The sequence below is a fragment of the Rhinoraja longicauda genome, chromosome 6 (assembly GCF_053455715.1).
Source record: "Rhinoraja longicauda isolate Sanriku21f chromosome 6, sRhiLon1.1, whole genome shotgun sequence".
NCBI lineage: Eukaryota > Metazoa > Chordata > Chondrichthyes > Rajiformes > Arhynchobatidae > Rhinoraja > Rhinoraja longicauda.
In genome coordinates, this window is record NC_135958.1 from 43,207,287 (window position 1) to 43,228,382 (window position 21,096).

Genomic DNA, 21,096 nt, shown 5'->3' on the forward strand with positions numbered 1-21,096 from the left:
CAGGAAGAGGTGCGAGCAGGTGTGGAGGATGAGCGTCTGAGCAGGACGGTGGGGCTCAGGCAGCAGGGAGCGTGGACAAGGTGTGAGAGCACACCGCAGCACAGTGAATACAACATTCTTTTTTCGCTCCCTGCCTAACTCCTGCCTATTCTGTCTACTGAATTTTCTTTCATCACCTACCGTACAGCCTTCTGCCTGCCACAGTCCTGCACTGGATCTCGCCCTGTGCCACCACCCTCTGAGACATCCTGGACCCTGGCACCAGGGGGCAACACGTCATCCTAGAGTCTCGATTGCTGCCACAGAATCTCCTGTCTGCCCAGCCTAAGTAACAAGTCTCCTACCACTATGGCTCTGCCTTCCCTGCAGTGCCTCAGTCGGGCTCAGTGCCACAGCCTGGACTGCTATTGCGGCTCAACCTTGACAGCTCCCACAGTATCCAAAAGGGCATACCTGTTTTGAAGGGGAATAGCCACAGTGGCCACCTGCACACTATGTCTACTACTTCCTTTGATCACCCACCTACTCTCTTCCTGCACTTTAGGCATGACCAGCTTCGACTGTGAGCAGACAGATATTTGCCTGCGTTTGGCCCATTTTCCTCCAAACCCCTCACTTGTCCAAGTGTCTTTTAAATGCTGGTATAGTATCTTCCTATGGCAGCTCATTCTATATACCTACCACCTGCTGAGTGAAAAAATTGTCCCTCAGAATCTTATTAAATCTTGCCTCCCTCACCTTAAACCTATGTCCTCTGGTTCTTGATTTGCCTGCTCTGGGTAAAAGACAGTGGATTCACCAGAAAATAACTTCCCACCACCACACTCTTTCTCCTTCTATGGTCAATTCTGTATCCACTTAGCTAGCTCTCCCCAAATCCCATATGATTTAACTTTCCAGACCAGTCTATCATACAAAAACTTATCAATGGCTTTACTGAAGTCCATATAACCAACGTCTGTGGCCCTGTCCTCATCAACCATCTTGTTTACTTCTTCAAATAACTCACTCAAATTCATAAGACACAATCTCACATCCAAACTCTTGCTGTCTATCCAAACACAGATCTATCTTATTCCTGAGAACCCTCTCCAGTAACCTACCCACCACAGAAGTCAGGCTCACATGTCTAGAGCTCCCCACCACTTCCTTGCAGTCCTCTTTAAATAGAAGCATGTTATTAGCCATTGTCCAGTCATCTGGTAGCTCCTCCTGTGTTTAACGATGATTGTTATATTTCAGCTATGCCTCCTGCAATCTAGTCTCTGGCTTCTCACAGTGCCCTGGAATATATCTGAGCAGGCCTGGGAGATTTACCTACCTTCATGTCTTAGGATGTACAGCATCTCTCTGACTGTAATACTGACTGTTGTTAAGATATCCCCATTAACAGGAAGTGTTTAAGACAGGTGCTATCACTACATTTAAAAGACATTTGGATAGGTACATGGACAGGAAAGGTTTAGAGGGATATGGGTCAAACATGGCAAATGAGGCAAGCATTATGGTTGGCATGGATGAGTTTCCATGCTGTATGACCTGTGACTCTATTTAATGTGATTTTCTAGCTTTTCTTCTCCCTCGATTTATAAAGTCCGGAATGCCATAAGCATTAACTGCTTCATTACAAGGTGCTTCCATTTTCAGAGATTTATTCTTCTAACATTTTTTTTAAATTTCTAAAATTGGATGATGTATTGATGTGCTAAAGTTTTTTAAAGGGATTTCTACTGTCAGTAGGTATTCAATATTAATCCAAAAACATCTTGTCAGCTGAGTTCTCACGTCGATGTATAGCTGAATTTTGTGTTATCCATTTACATTTTAACAGTGCCAGAAAGTTGTAGATTTATGAATGAATGAATATAACTTTATTGTCATTCAAAACTATACAGACAAGTGCGTATTTGAACAAAATTCCGTTGCAACTGGCTTCAATGTAACACCAAATAATAAAAATTGATTAAAGAAAAATAAATAAATAAGTGACTCGCACATAAAATAATGGCGGCAGATCGTTGTGAATTCAAGAGTCTGATGGTTCGGGGGAAGAAGCTATTGCAGAACCTGGCTGTTGTGCTCCTTGTGCTGCAGTACCTTTGACCAGAGGGCAGCAAGGTGAACAGTCCATGATGGAGATGGGTGGGGTCTTTAATGATGTTGTTGGCCTTGGTCCAGCAGCGTTTGTGTGCAATGTCCTGGATGGAAGAAAGTGAAGTCCCGATGATTTTCTCAGCCGTCCTCACCACTCTCTGCATGGACTTCCAGTCTGAGGCTTTGCAATCCCCAGACCAGAGAGAGATGCAGCTGGTCAGTCTGCTCTCTATGGTGCCCCTGTAGAAAGTGGTGAGGGTGGGATGGGGGAGGTGTGCTCTCCTCATCTGGCGCAGAAAGTGCAAACGCTGCTGCTCTCTTGACTGGAGATGCAGTGTTTAGGGACCAGGTCAGGCTGTCTGTGATCTGTACCCCCAGGAACTTAGTGCTACTGACTACCTCCACTGCAGTGTCACTGATGTGGAGTGGTGTGTGACTGCGCCGGTTTCTCCTGAAGTCAACGATGATCTCCTTTGTTTTTGTGACATTCAGGACCAGATTACTGGTGTTGCACCAGTCCACCAGTTGTTTCACCTCCTCCCTGTAAGCCAGTTCATTGTCGTCCCGGATAAGGCCCACCACTGTTGTGTGATCCGCGAACTTCATGATGTGGTTTGTACTGAACCTGGCACAACAGTCATGGGTCATCAGGGTAAACAGCAGTGGACTCAGGACACAGCCCTGAGGGGAACCGGTGCTCAGAGAGATGATGTTGGGGACGTTGTATCCATCCCGCACAGACTGGGGTCTGTCAGTGAGGAAGTCCAGCAGCCAGTTACACAAGGAGGTGCTAATGCCCAGTAGATTTGTGAAACTGTCGCCATAATATATTTTTCTTGCAAAGGAGAAGTGGGGAAGAAATTATGTTAATAATCAGGTGGAATAATTATACGAGATGCCATAAGATGCCATACACTCTGTGCTCCATCTTTGATACTTTGCATCCTGGAGACAGCCTGCAATACGATGACCTGACGTGTTGTTTGCTTTTAAAATCTCTGGACTCGTATATTTTTTGGATTAGATGACGTGTACCCCCAAGGGTTGCTTTCTTGCTTAGGGAAAAATCTTAGAAGATATTTTTTATAAATGTAGAAAGGTAAGGACACAATCTAAGCTATTGATGTGAATGATTGTCTTACTTAAGATGTTCTTGTAAATTGGTGCAGTTCATTGCTTGTAGTTTAATAGTACTTATTTATATTTATTGATCATAATCATCTTTGTTACTTATGCAACAAACAGTACATTTTCCTTTCATGTCTATAGTTTTACTGTCAGTTAAAATATGACATTTGTCATTTTGGGCTGAATTCTACATTTGTCTCTTTGTTTTTAAGGTTGAATTTAATTGAGTCTGTGGTGATCGACAGTCTAGAAGCTATAAACCACGTAACTTTCCTGGATCTACGTGACAATCTCTTGACTGAACTTGACTTAAGTGCTTTTGCAAGTATTGAACTTCTACATTGTGAACGTAACAACTTGTTCACCCTTACAATAAGTGGTTTATCCCTGAGGACATTGTATGCTGGCTCTAACCGTAAGTAACCAGATTTTTAGTTACTTCCTATAAATTGTCATTTTCTTCTGGTCTGATCAAATGATATGATTTGAATGATATTCAAATTTGTTACAACTTTGTTCTTGCCAAACTGAGAAAGCTTAAGAAAAAGGTTATGTTTAAAAATATGTGGTTCTTGGATTGAAAGGGTACAATGGGATCGGGAATGATGTTTGACTTTAAGGAAACGTGCCAAGTGACCACAATGATGAAATCAGGCATGATATCTCTGAAGGGGATGGCAAAAGGGAACATGTCTGAAGAACAAAGAAGCATTTTATTATTATTTTGTAGCTAATTTAATTTGATGGAAAGAGGTTTGATCTTGAAAGTTAAGCTCTGAATACCGCCTCCAGAGCATCTTGCATTAATTTTGCACATCGTACCTGCTGCAATTTCAGGTGGATGTAGAATATGAAGTCATAATCTAGTAATAAAGAAATAATAATAAAAGAACAACTTCAGACTACAAAGAAAAAATTGGAAACTTACATTTTTTGTGAATCTTTCTAATACATTGATATAGTTGAAGATAAAATAGGGATATATTTAAATTCATATTATTCCTTGAGATTGATCAGAATTTCTTTTAAAGATATCCTGTTCTAATAATTTATTTTGGGTGTCCATTTAGAGTTGACAACATTGAGTGTATATCCACTTCCTGGTCAGCTGGTTCACATTGATCTCTCAAGGTAGGCAGGTATCAAATGGTATGTACATAAGCAGAAAAAATTATAGAATCTCCTTGTACTGTGCCAGTAAAACTAAAAACAGTCACAGTTCATATACTCTACCCGTAAATGTAAAATATCACAGAAGCCTGTGATTAGTTGTTTTTAATTATTCAACACATATTTTTCAAGGTCATTTTTCTATTATATTATATTCAATTGTTTTTACCTTTATAGGAACAAGTTGGAAGCTGTACCAGACTGGATCTGTGATGCCAAGAAACTTGAACTGCTGGATGTTAGCCATAACCTGGTTACGGAATTACCCATGAGGTGGGAAATACCAGTAGATTTCACATCTTACTGCTTAAGAATAGTTTGAAGGGTATATATCAGTCCTGAGGTGATGTCACAGATTTTTTTCATTATTAACATCCTGTATCTAACTTAGTTGCTGGAAAGAGCTTTTGATCTTGAAAGCTAAGCTCTTGATATCTTTGCACTGCCTTCAAAGCATTTTGCATCCATTTTGTGTGAGGTGCCTCTGCAATTTCAGGTATGTGTAGAATATGAAGTCATAATCTAGTAACAGAGAAATAATAATAAGGCTTTAGGGGTTACTACAATTTATTGGGGCATTATTGCAGAACCCTGACAGAAATTGTTTTAGGCGTATATAACAGCTAAAGCATGACACTAGAAGGCAAAGCAGATTTTGTCGTGTTACACTACATGTTGCAGAGAACTACGATATATTTTCGGTACTGGTTTAATTGTCACTGAAACTTTGAAATTTCATTTTAGAGTTGGTTGTCCCTATGAATAGGCTATCTAGCAAGATGCAAGTCTAAGGGCAGAGCAGGCTATGAAATTTGTGGCTCAGTTCCCAGTTTTTGTGCTGAATTCTCTTTTCTCAAGGTCTAGGTCAGTTTATTGTCACGTGTACCAATTAAGGTACAGTGAAATTTGAGTTACCATACAGCCATACTAAGTGAAAAGCAACATGACACACAACCACATAAAAGTTAACATAAGCATCCATCACAATGGATTTCCCATTCCTCACTGTGATGGAAGGCAATAAAGTTCAATCTTCTTCCTCTTGTTCTCCCGCGGTCGGGGCAGTCAAACCCTCCACAGTTGGGGCGATCAACCGCAGCCGACGATCGAAGCACCCCATCGGGGTAATCAAAACTTCCACGAATCGGCCTCTTCTTACCAGAGACTGCGGGCTTCACGATGTTAAAGTCCACAGGCCCCGCAGTTGGAGCTTTGATCCCCGGCAAAGGATCGCAAGCTCCGCGAAGTTAGAGTGCCATAGACTCCCGCGGCTTGGTGCGCCCGTCGGTCTCCAGGAAAGGCCGCCAACTCCACGATGTTAGGCCGCAGTGGGGACGGAGATACGATACGGGAAAAAATCGCATCTCCGTCGAGGTAAGAGATTGGAAAAAAGATTCCCCCAATTCCCCCCACCCCCCACATAAAACAAACCAAGGAACACTAAAACATACTTTTTAACACATACTAAAAATATCAAAAAGAAAGGGCAGACAGACTGATGGCGAGGCAGCCACTGCTGGTGGCGCCACTCCGTGTCAACAGGGGGAGGAAGTAGATGACAATAATCATAGCTGGGAACCATGTAGAAATAAACGTTAAGCAAAGTTCCTGCTTCTCCTTGCCAGCCAGTTGAATGAATTGAAGGCAAGATAGAAGTTGTGATAGGTGAGCATTATTGCTGTGCTCACATGAGCATACAGTGCCCTCCATAATGTTTGGGACAAAGACCCATCATTTATTTATTTGCCTCTGTACTCCACAATTTGTGAATTGTAATTTTAAAAAATCACGTGCAGTTAAAGTGCACGTTGTCACATTTTAATAAAGGGTATTTTTATACATTTTGGTTTCACCATGTAGAAATTACATACTCCCATTTCAGGGCACCATAATGTTTGGGACACATGGTTTCACAGGTGTTTGGTAATTGCTCAGGGGTGTTTAAATGCCTCCTTGATGCAGGTATGATCCCCCTAGTCTTTCCTCCAGTCTTTCCATCACCTTTGGAAACTTTTATAGCAGTTTATCAACATGAGGACCAAAGTTGTGCCAATGAGTCAAAGAAACCATTATGAGACTGAGAAACCAGAATAAAACTGTTAGAGACATCAGCCAAACCTTAGCCTTGCCAAAATCAACTGTTTGGAACATCATTAAGAAGAAAGAGAGCACTAGTGAGATTACTAATCGCAAAGGGACTGGGAGGCCAAGGAAGACCTTCATAGCTGATCACAGAAGAATTCTCTCTATAATAAAGAAAAATCCCCAAACACCTGTCCGACAGATCAGAAACACTCTTCAGGAGTCAGGTGTGGATTTGTCAATGACCACTGTCCACAGAAGACTTCATGAACAGAAATAGCAAGATGCAAACCACTGGCTAGCCGCAAAAAAATAGAATGGCCAGGTTACAGTTTGCCAAGAAGGACTTCAAAGAGCAACCACAGTTCTGTAAAACGGTCTTATGGACAGGTGAGACGAAGATTAACTTATTTCAGAGTGATGGCGAGCAAATTATGGAGGAGAGAAGGAACTGCCCAAAATCCAAAGCATACCACCTCATCTGTGAAACACAGTGGTGGGGGTGTTATGGCCTAGGCATGTAGGACTGCTGATGGTACTGGCTCACTTATCTTCATTGATGATACAACTGCTGATGGTAGTAGCTTAATGAATTCTGAAGTGTATAGACACATCTGCTCAAGTTCAAAAAATGACTCAAAACTCATTGGCCGGCGGTTCGTTCTACAGCAAGACAATGATCCAATATATACTGGATCCAATATATGTTGTTTGTCATTTACATTAATGATCTGGATGATGGTGTGACAAATTGGATTAGTAAATATGCAGATGATACTAAGATAGGTGGAGTAGTTGATAGTGAGGTAGATTTTCAAAGTCTACAGAGAGACTTGGGCCTTTTGGAAGGGTGGGCTGAAAGATGGCAGATGGAGTTTAATGCTGATAAGTGTGAGGTGCTGCATTTTGGTAGGACAAATCAAAATAGGACGTACAGGGTAAATGGTAGGGAATTGAGGAATGCAGTGGAACAGAGGGATCTGGGAATAACTGTGCATTGTTCCCTGAAGGTGGAATCTCATGTGGATAGGGTGGTGAAGAAGGCGTTTGGTATGCTTCCCTTTATAAATCAGAGCATCGAGTATAGAAGTTGGGATGTAATGTTGAAATTGTACAGGGCATTGGTGAGGCCGAATCTGGAGTATGGTGTGCAGTTCTGGTCGCTGTCGACAAAATGGAGAGGGTACAGAGGAGATTTACTAGAATGTTGCCTGGGTTTCAGCACTTAGGCTACAGAGAGAGGTTGAACAGGTTGGGTCTTTATTCTTTGGAGCGTAGAAGGTTGAGGGGGGACTTGATAGAGGTTTTTAAAATTTTGAGAGGGACGGACAGAGTTGACGTGGGTAGGCTTTTCCCTTTGAGAGTGGGGAAGATTCCAACAAGGGGACATAGCTTCAGAATTGAGGGACAAAGGTTTAGGGGTAACATGAGGGGGAACTTCTTTACTCAGAGGGTTGTGGCTGTATGGAATGGGCTTCCGGTGGAAGTGGTGGAGGCTGGCTCGATTTTATTATTTAAGAGTAAATTGGATAGGTATATGGATAGGAGGGGATTGGAGGGTTATGGTCTGAGTGCAGGTAGATGAGACTAGGTCAGGGAGAATGGTCGGCGTGGACTGGTAGGGCCGGGCAGGCCTGTTTCCATGCTGTAGTTGTTATATGTTATATGTTATACTGCTAAAGCAACAAAGGAGTTTTTCAAAGCTAACAAATGGTCAATTCTTGAGTGGCCAAGTCAATCACCCGATCTGAACCCAATTGAGCATGCCTTTTATATGGTGAAGAGAAAACTGAAGGGGACCAGCCCCCAAAACAAGGCTGCAATACAGGCCTGGCAGAGCATCACCAGAGAAGACACCCAGCAACTGATGATGTCCATGAATTGCAGACTTCAAGCAGTCGTTGCATGCAAAGGATATGCAACAAAATACTAAACATGACTACTTTCATTTACATGACATTGCTGTGTCCCAAACATTATGGGGCCCTGAAATGGGGGGACTATGTATAAACACTGCTGTAATTTCTATATGGTGAAACCAAAATGTGTAAAAATGGCCTTTATTAAAATCTGACAATGTGCACTTTAACCACGTGATTTTTTTCTATTACAAATCTCAAATTGTGGAGTACAGAGGCAAATAAATAAATGATGGGTCTTTGTCCCAAACATTATGGAGGGCACTGTATCAGCTGTGAGCATCTCCAGCAAAACACATAAGGTAGGGTGCAGGTGTGTCTCTGGTCCCTGTGTAGATATGCTCACACATGAATGCAATATCTTCAAGCAGAAACCGTGGAAAATTGGATGTGATGTGACTAGTTGAGGAACAATGTAGCTGTTTGCATCCGGCGTGCAGTATCTTCAAAAACATTTTTTTTTCTCCATTGTGCCACAGATTATTGTGCAGCTTGAGCCTACAGAAACTGTTGGTTGGACATAACTATCTTCACAGTCTGCCAAATCAATTGGAACACATACCTCTAGAGGTGTTCGATATACAACACAATCAGCTAAATGAGCTTCCAGACTGCCTTTTCCTTAAGGCTTTAAAGTAAGTACATTTGAAAAATTGAAGATTGCCATAAGATACAATACGATAAAACTTTATTCATCCCCGGAGGGAAATTGGTCTGCCAACAGGGGAGATGCAGTATGGGGGAATTTGTGAACAAAGAATAGTACAGCAGAGTGCCAATCGAACATGATGTCTGTGCCGAACATGATGCCAAGTGCAACGCTTCACACTTGCTCGTATTAAACTCCCACCTGCCATTTCTCCAACATTTCAGTAGCTTGATCGGTATCCCTCTGTATACTTTGACAGGCTGTCTGCAACTCCTCCAACTTTGTCTACTCTGCCAAAACGGATCCATATGCCTTCACTCCCTGCATATCTATGTACCTTTTTTTAAAAGCCTCAATAGACAATAGACAATAGGTGCAGGAGTAGGCCATTCAGCCCTTCGAGCCAGCACCGCCATTCAATGCGATCATGGCTGATCACTCTCAATCAGTACCCCGTACCTGCCTTCTCCCCATACCCCCTCACTCCGCTATCCTTAAGAGCTCTATCCAGCTCTCTCTTGAAAGCATCCAACGAACTGGCCTCCACTGCCTTCTGAGGCAGAGAATTCCACACCTTCACCACTCTCTGACTGAAAAAGTTCTTCCTCATCTCCGTTCTAAATGGCCTACCCTTTATTCTTAAACTGTGGCCCCTTGTTCTGGACTCCCCCAACATTGGGAACATGTTTCCTGCCTCTAATGTATCCAATCCCCTAATTATCTTATATGTTTCAATAAGATCCCCCCTCAGCCTCTTTAGAGCTGCTCTTGGATCTGCTTCCACCACCATTCTTGGCACACACAGATCTGTGCAAAAAAAAATTGTCCTGCACATCTCTTATAAAAAATCACTTCACCCAGGGCAATGTAGTCTTCATTTTTACTTCACTGCTAATTTGAACATCTGCTCACTCCATCGCTGTTATACTGCTTCTGATTAATGTCCTTTTTTCAGGATGCATGACAGAAACTCGAGATTGTTACTCTGCACGACTTCAAACTTACATCTTCCCAAGTGAGAAAGTGTAGGAAAAGGCTGCATGGGTACCTTTTCACTTTCAACTTCTCTTCCAGATGATTCACAAAGCTGATTTGTATTTAAACAGCCATTCCTTTCGAGTTGCCAAAATTTTTACTAGAACTCCCTAAGTAGTGCCACTGCAGTCGAACTGCTGCCTTACAGCACCAGAGACCCTGAATACGGGTGTTGTTGTACAGAGTTTGTACATTCTCCCTGTAACCGCATGGGTTTTCTACGGGTGCTCCTGTTTCTTCCCACACTCTAAAGACATGCAGGTTTGTAGGTTAATTGGCTTTTGTAAACATTGTAAGTTGTCCCTCGTGTGTAGGATAGTGCCAGTGTACAGCCGGTGCTGACTCGGTGGGTCGAAGGGCCTGTTTTAGGGCTGTATCTCTAAACTAAAATATACAGAATTACATGGAATACCTTTTGCACATGGGATGCAGCAGGTCAGGAATGCAACACATCATCCTTCTTACACCTCTAGAATAATTAAAAAGAAAAACCTTAATACATCAGTACTCCATTGAGAACAGTATTTTTATTTCTTTTAGCTTGCGATGTCTCAATGTGTCAGCAAACAATCTGGAATCGCTGCCTATTGGCAGTGATACTGAAGAGAGTCTCAGTATTCTGCAAGAGCTTTATTTAACAGGAAACAAGTTGACTGATAAGTGTGTATCAATGCTAACTGGACACCCACGCCTTCGAGTTCTCCATTTGGCATACAACCAACTGCAGTCATTCCCAGCCAGGTAAGGCGTTCTTTCTCTTTGTGCACCCAACCATGTTCAATGTTCACATCATCCTCAATTTTGTACATTTTGAAACTTATGCAACCATAAAAATAACATTGATCAACTTGAAGGAGTGGATTGGTTTTTACCCAAATAAAGTTGCCATGGGTGAACAACCTTTTTGTTCAGACCTAGTTGTTGTCTATCGGGCTGCGACAGCTAATTGAAAGAAATGAATTATTGAATATAGATCGTTTTCCAGTAACTCTAAAAGTGAATTTGTGTGCGTGTGCACCTGGATAATATGGTGGTAAACAAATGAGGAGTAAAATCAACAGAAGTTGAACAAATTATTTATTTCTCAGGCACAATTCAGTCCATTTAGCAGAAAGCATTCCAGGACCTTGCATGTCAGGATGATGAGAGAGAAGCTGTATTAATGTCTGACACCAGGCCCTGTTAATATCTAATATCAGGTCATGTAAAGTATTTGTGTGAGAAGGAACTGCAGATGCTGGTTTAAACCAAAGATAGACACAAAAAGCTGGGGTAACTCAGCGGGACAGGCAGCATCTCTGGAGAGAAGGAATGGATGACGTTTTGGGTCGAGACCCTTCTTCAGACAAAAGTATTTGATGATCTATGCGGCTAAATTCCCATCATACTGCACTCAATAAAGGCCCTGGAATCCATCTTGCCAAATAAATCGGCCCTACCCGAGAGGTAATGACAGGGAGGTTGTTGCATGCAGTGTAACTGCCCTAGCATGGCCTGGATTTCAGCATTGTCTGAAGACAAATGTGTGTTTATTGATATAGAAACAAAGAACTGCAAATGCTGGTTAATGCACAAAAGGACAAAGTGCTGGAGTAACTCAGCGGGTCAGGCAACATCCCTAGAGAACATGGATAGGTGACGTTTCTGGACAAGATCCTTCTTCAGACTGATTGTAGTTGGGAGAAGAAAAGCTGGAAATGGGGAGAGGTAGGACAAAGCGTGGCAGGTTAGTGAGGGGTTATCTGGAATTGGAGAATTCAGTGTTCATACCATTTGTTTGCAAGATACCCAAGTGGAATATGAGGTGCTGTTCCTCCAGTTTGCGTGTGATTTCACGCTGGCAATGGAGGTGGTCCAAGACAGAAAGGTCGGTGTGGGAATGGGAAGAGGAGTCAAAATGGTTGGCAACTGGGAGATCCAATCAGCCTTGCCGAGCCGACTGCAAGTGTTCAGTGAACCATGTGCCTGTACTCCTAGATCTCTCTGTTCTGCAACACTCTTCAGGGCTGTACTATATACTCTCTAAGCCCTACCCTGGTTTGACATACCAGAGTACAATACCTCAGACTTCTCAGAGTTAATAATACAGTGTCCTGTAGAAGCCCACATACAGTGCCCTCCATAATGTTTGGGACAAAGACCCATCATTAATTTATTTGCCTCTGTACTCCACAATTTGAGATTTGTACTGGAAAAAAATCGCATGTGGTTAAAGTGCACATTGTCAGATTTTAATAAAGGCCATTTTTATACATTTTGGTTTCACCATGTAGAAATTACAGCAGTGTTTATACATAGTTCCCCCATTTCAGGGCACCATAATGTTTGAGACACAGCAATGTCATTTAAATGAAAGTAGTCATGTTTAGTATTTTGTTGCATATCCTTTGCATGCAATGACTGTTTGAAGTCTGCGATTCATGGACATCACCAGTTGCTGGGTGTCTTCTCTGGTGATGCTCTGCCAGGCCCGTATTGCAGCCATCTTTAGCTAATGCTTGTTTTGGGGGCTAGTTCCCTTCAGTTTTCTCTTCAGTATATAAAAGGCATGCTCAATTGGGTTCAGATCGGGTAATTAATAATAATAATAATAATGCATTACATTTATATAGCGCTTTTCAAACACTCAAAGACGCTTTACAGGGATTACTAGAACATAGAGAAGAAAATAAATAGATAAATAAGTAAACGAACAGAAAAAGGAGACAGAAGGTGAGGTGACGGTCAGTGGTTGAAGGCAGTGCTGAACAGGTGAAACTTCAGTGATGTTTTGAATGTGGTGAGTGAGGAGGAGTCTCTGACGGTTTGGGGTAGTGAGTTCCAGAGGGTGGGAGCAGCGATGGAGAAAGCCCTGTCCCCCCAGGATCTGAGTTTGGTCCGGATGGGGGAGGGACAGGAGGTTGGCAGCAGCAGAGCGGAGCGTGCAGGTGGGAGTGTGCCTGTGGAGGAGGTCAGTCAGGTAGGATGGGGCCAGGTTATGGAGGGCTTTGTAGGTCATGAGGAGGATTTTGTACTGGATTCTCTGGGGGATGGGGAGCCAGTGGAGCTTGTTAAGGACGGGGGTGATATGGTCACGGATCGGGGAGTGGGTGAGTAGACGGGCAGCGGAGTTTTGAATGTATTGAAGTTTACTGATGATTTTTGAGGGTGAGCCATAGAGGAGGCTGTTGCAGTAGTCCAGACGGGAGGTGATGAAGGCGTGGATGAGGGTTTCTGCAGTTGTGGAGGAGAGGGATGGACGGAGACGGGCGATGTTTTTGAGGTGGAAGAAGGCTGTCTTTGTGATGTGTTTGATGTGTTTGTCGAAGGAGAGGGCTTGATCAAAGATGATTCCAAGATTCCGGATGTGAGGGGAGGTGGATACTGGGAGACCATCAATATTGAGGATGAAGTTTTGGGTGGATTTGGTGAGCGTTTTTGGACCAATGATGATGATTTCAGATTTGTTGCAGTTGAGTTTGAGGAAATTTGATTGAAGCCAAGATTTTATTTCAGTGATGCAGTTTGTCAGTGTAGAGTGTGTGGTGGTGGAGATTGACTTGGTGGAGATGAGGAGCTGGATATCATCGGCGAAGCAGTGGAAGTTGAGACCATGAAGGCGGATTAATTGACCAAGGGGGAACAGGGAACAGGTAATTGACTTGCCACTCAAGAATTTACAATGTTTTAGCTTTGAAAAACTCCTTTGTTGCTTTAGCAGTATGTTTGGGATCATTGTCTTGCTGTAGAATGAACCCCCGGCCAATGAGTTTTGAGGCATTTGTTTGAACTTGAGCAGATAGGATGTGTCTATACACTTCAGAATTCATTATGCTACTACCATCAGCAGTTGTATCATCAATGAAGATAAGTGAGCCAGTGCCTTCAGCAGCCATAACACCCCCACCACCGTGTTTCACAGATGAGGTGGAATGCTTTGGATCTTGGGCAGTTCCTTCTCTCCTCCATACTTTGTTCTTGCCATCACTCCGATACAAGTGAATCTTTGGTTCATCTGCCTACAAGACCTTTTTCCAGAAATGTGGTTGCTCTTTTAAGTACTTCTTGGCAAATTGTAACCTGGCCATCCTATTTTTGCGGCTAACCAGTGGTTTGCATCTTGCAGTGTAGCCTCTGTATTTCTGTACATGAGGTCTTCTGCAGACAGTGGTCATTGACAAATCTTCACCTGACTCCTGAAGAGTGTTTCTGATCTGTCGGACAGGTGTTTGGGGATTTCTCTTTATTATAGAGAGAATTCTTCTGTCATCAGCTGTGGAGGTCTTCCTTGGCCTGCCAGTCCCTTTGCGATTTAGTGAGCTCACCAGTGCTCTCTTTTTTCTTAATGATGTTCCAAACAGTTGATTTTGGTAAGCCTAAGGTTTGGTTGATGTCTCTAACAGTCTTATTCTTGTTTCTCAGTCTCATAATGGCTTCTTTGACTTTCATTGGCACAACTTTGGTCCTCATGTTGATAAACAGCAATAAATGGTTCCGAATGTGATGGAAAGATTGGGTGCTGAAAGCTCTCTTACACCTGCATTGTGGAGGCAATTAAACACACCTGAGCAATTACAAATGCCTGTGAAGCCATGTGTCCCTAACATTATGGTGCCCTGAAATGGGGGGACTGCTGTAATTTCTACATGGTGAAATCAAAATGTATAAAAATGGCCCTTATTAAAACCTGACAATGTGCACTTTAACCACATGTGATTTTTTTTCTATTACAAATCTCAAACTGAGGCAAAATTTTGGAGGGCACTGTATAACCTCCTGATGTAACCCACAATTTCTGTGTACATTATCGTGTTTACTAGTATAACAAATGCTGATTCCAAAAAAAATTAATGGATCTCATTTGTAAACTTTATCAAATTAACAATGTTAAAGGTAGGTATTATTTGTCAAAGGAAAAGTTACTCTACCTCCAGACCATTTGGTGGCACACTTCTTGACTAACCACATATTAATTGACCTGATAATGAGGTTCCGGCCTTAAGCTTCGACAGAAAATCTGGGAAACTTTAATCTGCATGAGAAAGAAGGGAGGTTGTGACCACCCTTCTTCCACAGGTATACCATGGGGGAATAACACAAATGTTGACAGTTGCTACATAAGCCAGACCTTGGCTCACATAAAAAGTCAGTGCTCTTGCCTGGAGAGATCCAGGTTTGGTGATTTGACGACCATTCACACTGCCTTACTAGAAAACTTTGAATGGGCTCATCAGCTTTCCCAGTCGTACTAATGTCCAGATGTGCTGCATGTGCAATACATAACTGGCACACAGTTTAATTTAAATTAAATTAATAAACAATAAGAATAAATATGCTCTGATTGTGACTGGAAATTTCATCAAATTTTGAATTGTTAATGTAGTAAATTAAATATATGCTGAAATAATGTTACACAATTCATATTGAGTCAGTTAGCCTTGGGCAGTTTGGTGTGGGCAAAATGAATGAGAATGAACAGCGACTACTCGAGCTGTGCACCAACCACGACCAGTGCATCACCAACTCGTACTTCCAGACAAAGCCCCAGCACCAGGTTTCCTGGAGGCATCAACGCTCAAAGCACTGGCATCAACTGGATCTGATCCTAGTCAGACGTGCTGCCCTCAAGAATGTTCTCCACACACACTCCTACCACAGTGCGGACCGCGACACAGACCACTCCTTGGTGTGTTGCAAGATCAGGCTGCAACCAAAGAGGTACACGAATGGCATGTTAGCATTCATAGCAAGAGGATTTGAGTATAGGAGCAGGGAGGTTCTGCTGCAGTTGTACAGGGCCTTGGTGAGACCGCACCTGGAGTATTGTGTACAGTTTTGGTCTCCTAATCTGAGGAAAGACATTCTAGCCTTAGAGGGAGTACAGAGAAGGTTCACCAGATTGATCCCTGGGATGGCAGAACTTTCATATGAAGAAAGACTGGATAGACTAGGCTTATACTCGCTGGAATTTAGAAGACTGAGGGGGGATCTTATTGAAACATATAAAATTCTTAAGGGGTTGGAGAGGCTAGATGCGGGAAGATTGTTCCCGATGTTGGGGAAGTCCAGAACCAGGGGTCACAGCTTAAGGATAAGGGGGAAGTCTTTTAAGACCGAGATGAGAAAACATTTCTTTACACAGAGAGTGGTGAGTCTGTGGAATTCTCTGCCGCAGAAGGTAGTTGAGGCCAGTTCATTGGCTATATTTAAGAGGGAGTTAGATGTGGCCCTTATGGCTAAAGGGATCAGTGGGTATGGAGAGAAGGCAGGTACAGGTTACTGAGCTGGATGATCAGCCATGATCATATTGAATGGCGGTGCAGGCTCGAAGGGCCGAATGGCCTACTCCTGCACCTATTTTCTATGTTTCTATGTTCTACCATACCAAGAAACAGGGGAAACCCCGCATCGATGTCAGCAAGATGCCCCATCCAGACCTCGTGCAACAGTTTGCAGAGGCTTTTGAGAGAGAACTTGGCACCTCGCGTCCTGGAGACTCTGCAACAGAGAAATGGGAAACTGCAGGACACCATGCGCCGCACAGCCTTGGCTAGCTTTGGGAAAAGGATCGCTAAGACACACGACTGGTTTGGGGCCAAGTCGACCGAGATGACTCTCGTCATCGAAGCCAAGCACGCATCCTTAGTTGAGTACAAGCGGTCAACCAACGAGAAGAACCTGCAGTTCCTCAGGTCTGCCAGGAGCAAGGCTCAGCAGACTGCCAGGCGTTGTGCCAATGAGTACTGGACACAGCTTAGTGAGGACATCCAGACGGCCGCCATAACAGGGAACATCAGGGGAATGTACGATGGCATTAAGAAGGCACTAGGGCCAGTCCAGAGCACAACAGCCCCCACCCCCCAAATCCAACTCACAGATAAATGCCAGCAGATGGAGAGATGGGTGGAACACTACTCCGACCTCTACTCGAGAGAGAGAACACTGTGTCCCCCGCAGCCAATGATGCCATCGAGTGCCTGCCGACCATGGATGAGTTAGATGAAGAGCCGATGGTAGAAGAGCTCAGCAAGGCCATTGACAGCCTGGCCTCAGGCAAGGCCCCAGGCAGTGACAGGATTCCCCCTGGCCTGATCAAGCACTGCAAGACTACCTTACTGCTTCCTCTGTATGAAGTCCTCTGCCAGTGCTGGCAAGAAGGAGCTGTACGGCAGGACATGAGGGATGCTACGATCATTACCCTCTATAAGAACAAGGGCGAGAGAAGCGACTGCAACAACTACAGAGGCATCTCCCTCCTCAACATCGTCAGCAAGGTCTTTGCTCGGGTCATCTTGATCCGCCTGCAGAAGCTGGCAGAACGTATCCACCCAGAGTCAAAGTGCAGTTTCCGAGCTGGAAGGTCAACAGTAGACATGGTCCTCTCCCTTCACCAGCTCCAGGAGAAGTGCAGAGAACAGCGGATGCCCCTGTATATTGCTTTCATTGACCTCACCAAGGCCTTTGACTTCGTCAGCAGAGATGGCCTATTCAAGACTTTCCCAAAGATCGGCTGCCCACCAAAACTGCAGAGCATGACAGAATCCTTCCACATCAACGCGAAGGGGACAGTGCAGTTCAATGGCAGCTTCTCGGAGCCCTTCGACATCCGCAGTGGCGTCAAACAAGGCTGAGTCCTCATTCCCACACTCTTTGGGATTTTCTTCGCTCTGCTCCTGAAACATGCCTTCAGCACTGCAACAGAGGGGATCTACCTGCGTACTAGATCAGACGGCAGGCTCTTCAACCTCACCCGCCTCCGAGCCAAGACAAAAGTACGTGAAGCTCTCATCAGAGACATGTTGTTCGCCGATGACGCAGCAGTTGTGTCCCACACCCAGCAGGAACTAGAGTCAGTGATGGACCGCTTCTATCGGGCTTGCAAGGACTTCAGACTGACCATCCTGGGACAGGATACAGAGGCACCACCTGTCATCACCATCGACGACTACGAACTTGATGCCGTCCATCAGTTCACGTACCTCGGCTCCACCATCACCGACAACCTCTCCCTGGACACGGAGATTGAAAGAGGATCGGGAAGGCAGCTACAACTCTCGCTCGCCTCATAACTCGAGTGTGGACCAATCCAAAGCTGACAGTGAAGACAAAGATAGCAGTCTACAACGCCTGTGTCAACAGCACAGTGCTGTACGACAGTGAGACATGGACTACATATGCCAGACTGGAGAGAAGACTCAACACGTTCCACCTTAGAAGCATCCGCCGTATCCTGGGTATATCTTGGCAAGACAGAGTGTCCAACGCCGAGATTCTGTCTCGCGCTGGCCTTCCGAGTATGTACACTCTACTCAGGCAGCGCAGGCTGCGATGGCTGGGCCATGTCCACCGCATGGAGGATGGCCGTATTCCAAAAGACATCCTCTATGGATAGTTGACATCTGGGAGGAGAACCATCGGCCGCCCCCAGCTACGTTACAAGGAAGTCTGCAAGAGAGATTTGAAGGCGCTCGACATCGATGTGGAGTCCTGGGAGAGCCTTGCAGCTGACCGTACGAGGTGGAGAGGTACCCTGAACCAACACCTCAAAACGGGGAAGAGAAACTGATGAACGCAGCGGCAGACAAGCGGGCACGCAGAAAGGAGCGCAGCAACTTCAACAGACCAGAGACCACATGTGACTTTTGCGACAGAAACTGTCACTCCCGCATTGGTCTCTTCAGCCACAAGCGACGCTGCTCTAGCCGAGGTGTGGAGCAAGCAGCCAACTAGGATGCATCACCCATGGGCAGCCATGACCGAGGGGAGGGACCTAAGAAGAGGAGTGTCTGCACCATAATTTGCTGTATTCTGGTGATAGGAGCTTTTCCTTTGGCAAATCATAACTACTTTTTGCATTGTTAATTTGATGAAGTTTACAAACTAAATCCACTTTAAATTCTGTGCATCAGCATTTCTTATACTTGTAAACACTTTATAATGTACACAGAAATTGTGGCTTCCATTCCATGTCCAACTCAATAAAATAGATTTTAAAAAGAGAATAGCCTTAAAGCTGATTGCTGGGGATTACGTCTCTTCCTTCAGACCAAAAAACAGCAACTCATCACACCCTTCTTGTCCATTGACCAACTTTTTATCCATGTAATCAATGCCCCTATTATGCCATGTGCTTTAACTTTGCTGAAAAACCTGGTATCGAAAATCTTTATGTAGTCTCTGTATACCTGCATTACACTCATCTACTTTGTCCAATCAAAATATTCTATTAAATTGGTCAAACATGATATGCCTTATCAGTTCTTGTCTTAATCAATGCTTTAAATCAATGCTTGTCTTAATACTCCTTTTTTGGAACAAGTGAATAACATTTCCGACTCTCTTCGTTATTCAAAGAGCATTGAATGATTATGGTCAGTGTCCCTCTAATTTCCTACCATACTCCCCTCAAATTCCTCGGATGCATCCCATTCAATTCCTCACCATTTAAGCCAGAGGATTCTGCAATGTACAAGTCTCACTGAAGAGATGGGACCTAGTTTCATGGGTCTATATAAATACAAAATTACATAGTGTTCATTATCCGCAGTCTTATAGTCATAATCCACAGACTATGTATTCATGAGGTTAGCTGTTTATTAATGGAAAATATGTATCCACCTAAACCCTTGCCTGGAGTTGTCAGTAAATGATGAGGAAGAAGATTGAACTTTATTGCCTTCCATCACAGTGAGGAATGTGGAATCCACTGTGGTGGATGTTTATGTTAACTTTTATGTGGTTGTGTGACTTGTTGCTTTTCACTTAGTATGGCTGTATGGTAACTCAAATTTCACTGTACCTTAACTGGTACGTGACAATAAACTGACTTTGCAACCTTGGATTGCACTTGATGTCTTATATGAAGATATAATGCGACTTACCACTGCAACTTGCCAGGAAGTTGTTATATCCATGAAGAGATTGATTGCTGTATATACTGTGGCCATAATCTTGTTCTCACAGTATCAGATATATCTTTTTTTTGGTTATTGTCGGGAACTTTGTGGCCCTATCTCTGAGTGGAATAATGAATCTGAAGAAGGGTCTCGACCCGAAACGTCACCCATTCCTTCTCACAAGAGATGCTGCCTGTCCCACTGAGTTACTCTAGCATTTTGTGTCTATCTTCAATGTAAACCAGCATCTGCAGTTCCTTCCTACACAATGAGTTTGTTATGTGGGTTGGATTCAAAGCATGAATTTATTTGTGATAGAGCAGGTTGCCAATCACGTGTAGTTTGTAATGATTTGATGATTTAATAATGTAATGTTCAAATCTACTAATTATTTTAACTTTTTTTTCCTTCAGTAAGCTGTCCAAATTAGAGTTACTGGAAGAATTGAACCTGAGTGGGAACAAACTGAAGGCTGTTCCGACCACCATTACCAATTGCAAGCGATTGCACACTCTCATTGTTCACTCCAACAGCATTGCTGTCTTTCCAGAGATCCTACACTTACCTGAGATCAAGGTGCAAAATCTGCTTTGAATTGGTCTGATAATAGTTTATCTTAGCGATACAGGCCCCAGTCCACCGAGACCACACCGACCATTGGTCACCTGGTCACACAAGTTCTATGTTATCCTACACATTAAGGGCAATTTTACAGTGGCCAGTTATTCTACAAACCCACCCGTCTTTGGGATGTGGGACAAACTGGAGCACCCGGAGGAAACCCACGCAGTCACAGGGAGAACGTGCAACCTCCACACAGACAGCACCTGAGGTCAGGATCAGTCAGGGTCTGTGAAGCTGTGAAGCTGTGAGGCAGCAGCTCTACCAGCTACACCACTGCTGCCCTGTGAAAGAGTGTTGCTTGATATACTGTATTCAACTCACTATTTTTACAATGCCATTTTTTGTTGTTGTTCCTTTCACTTTTAACTATTTTGATCTTTACTCTCAGTTTAGTTTCTTCACACAGATACTGTTTGGCTTTCTTTTATGGTCACTGTACTTTCTGCTGCATGGATCTGAAGTTTGGTTGGGAATTAGGATATTAACAGATGCATTTGATTTACTTCAGCTGATGTGGCCC

At 43.6% G+C, this 21,096-nt stretch overlaps 1 protein-coding gene across 1 annotated transcript in view; it reads left to right on the forward strand.

Annotated features, from left to right (window-relative positions):
* The window catches only part of phlpp2 (PH domain and leucine rich repeat protein phosphatase 2), a 148,691-nt gene that overhangs the window by 98,951 nt on the left and 28,644 nt on the right, over positions 1-21,096 (forward strand). Inside the window, exons 9-14 of the mRNA XM_078400865.1 lie at positions 3,435-3,637; positions 4,293-4,353; positions 4,570-4,665; positions 8,873-9,028; positions 10,618-10,818; positions 20,366-20,528. Of these exons, the coding sequence (XP_078256991.1) occupies positions 3,435-3,637; positions 4,293-4,353; positions 4,570-4,665; positions 8,873-9,028; positions 10,618-10,818; positions 20,366-20,528 (880 nt within the window). The remainder of the gene's footprint in view (positions 1-3,434; positions 3,638-4,292; positions 4,354-4,569; positions 4,666-8,872; positions 9,029-10,617; positions 10,819-20,365; positions 20,529-21,096) is intronic.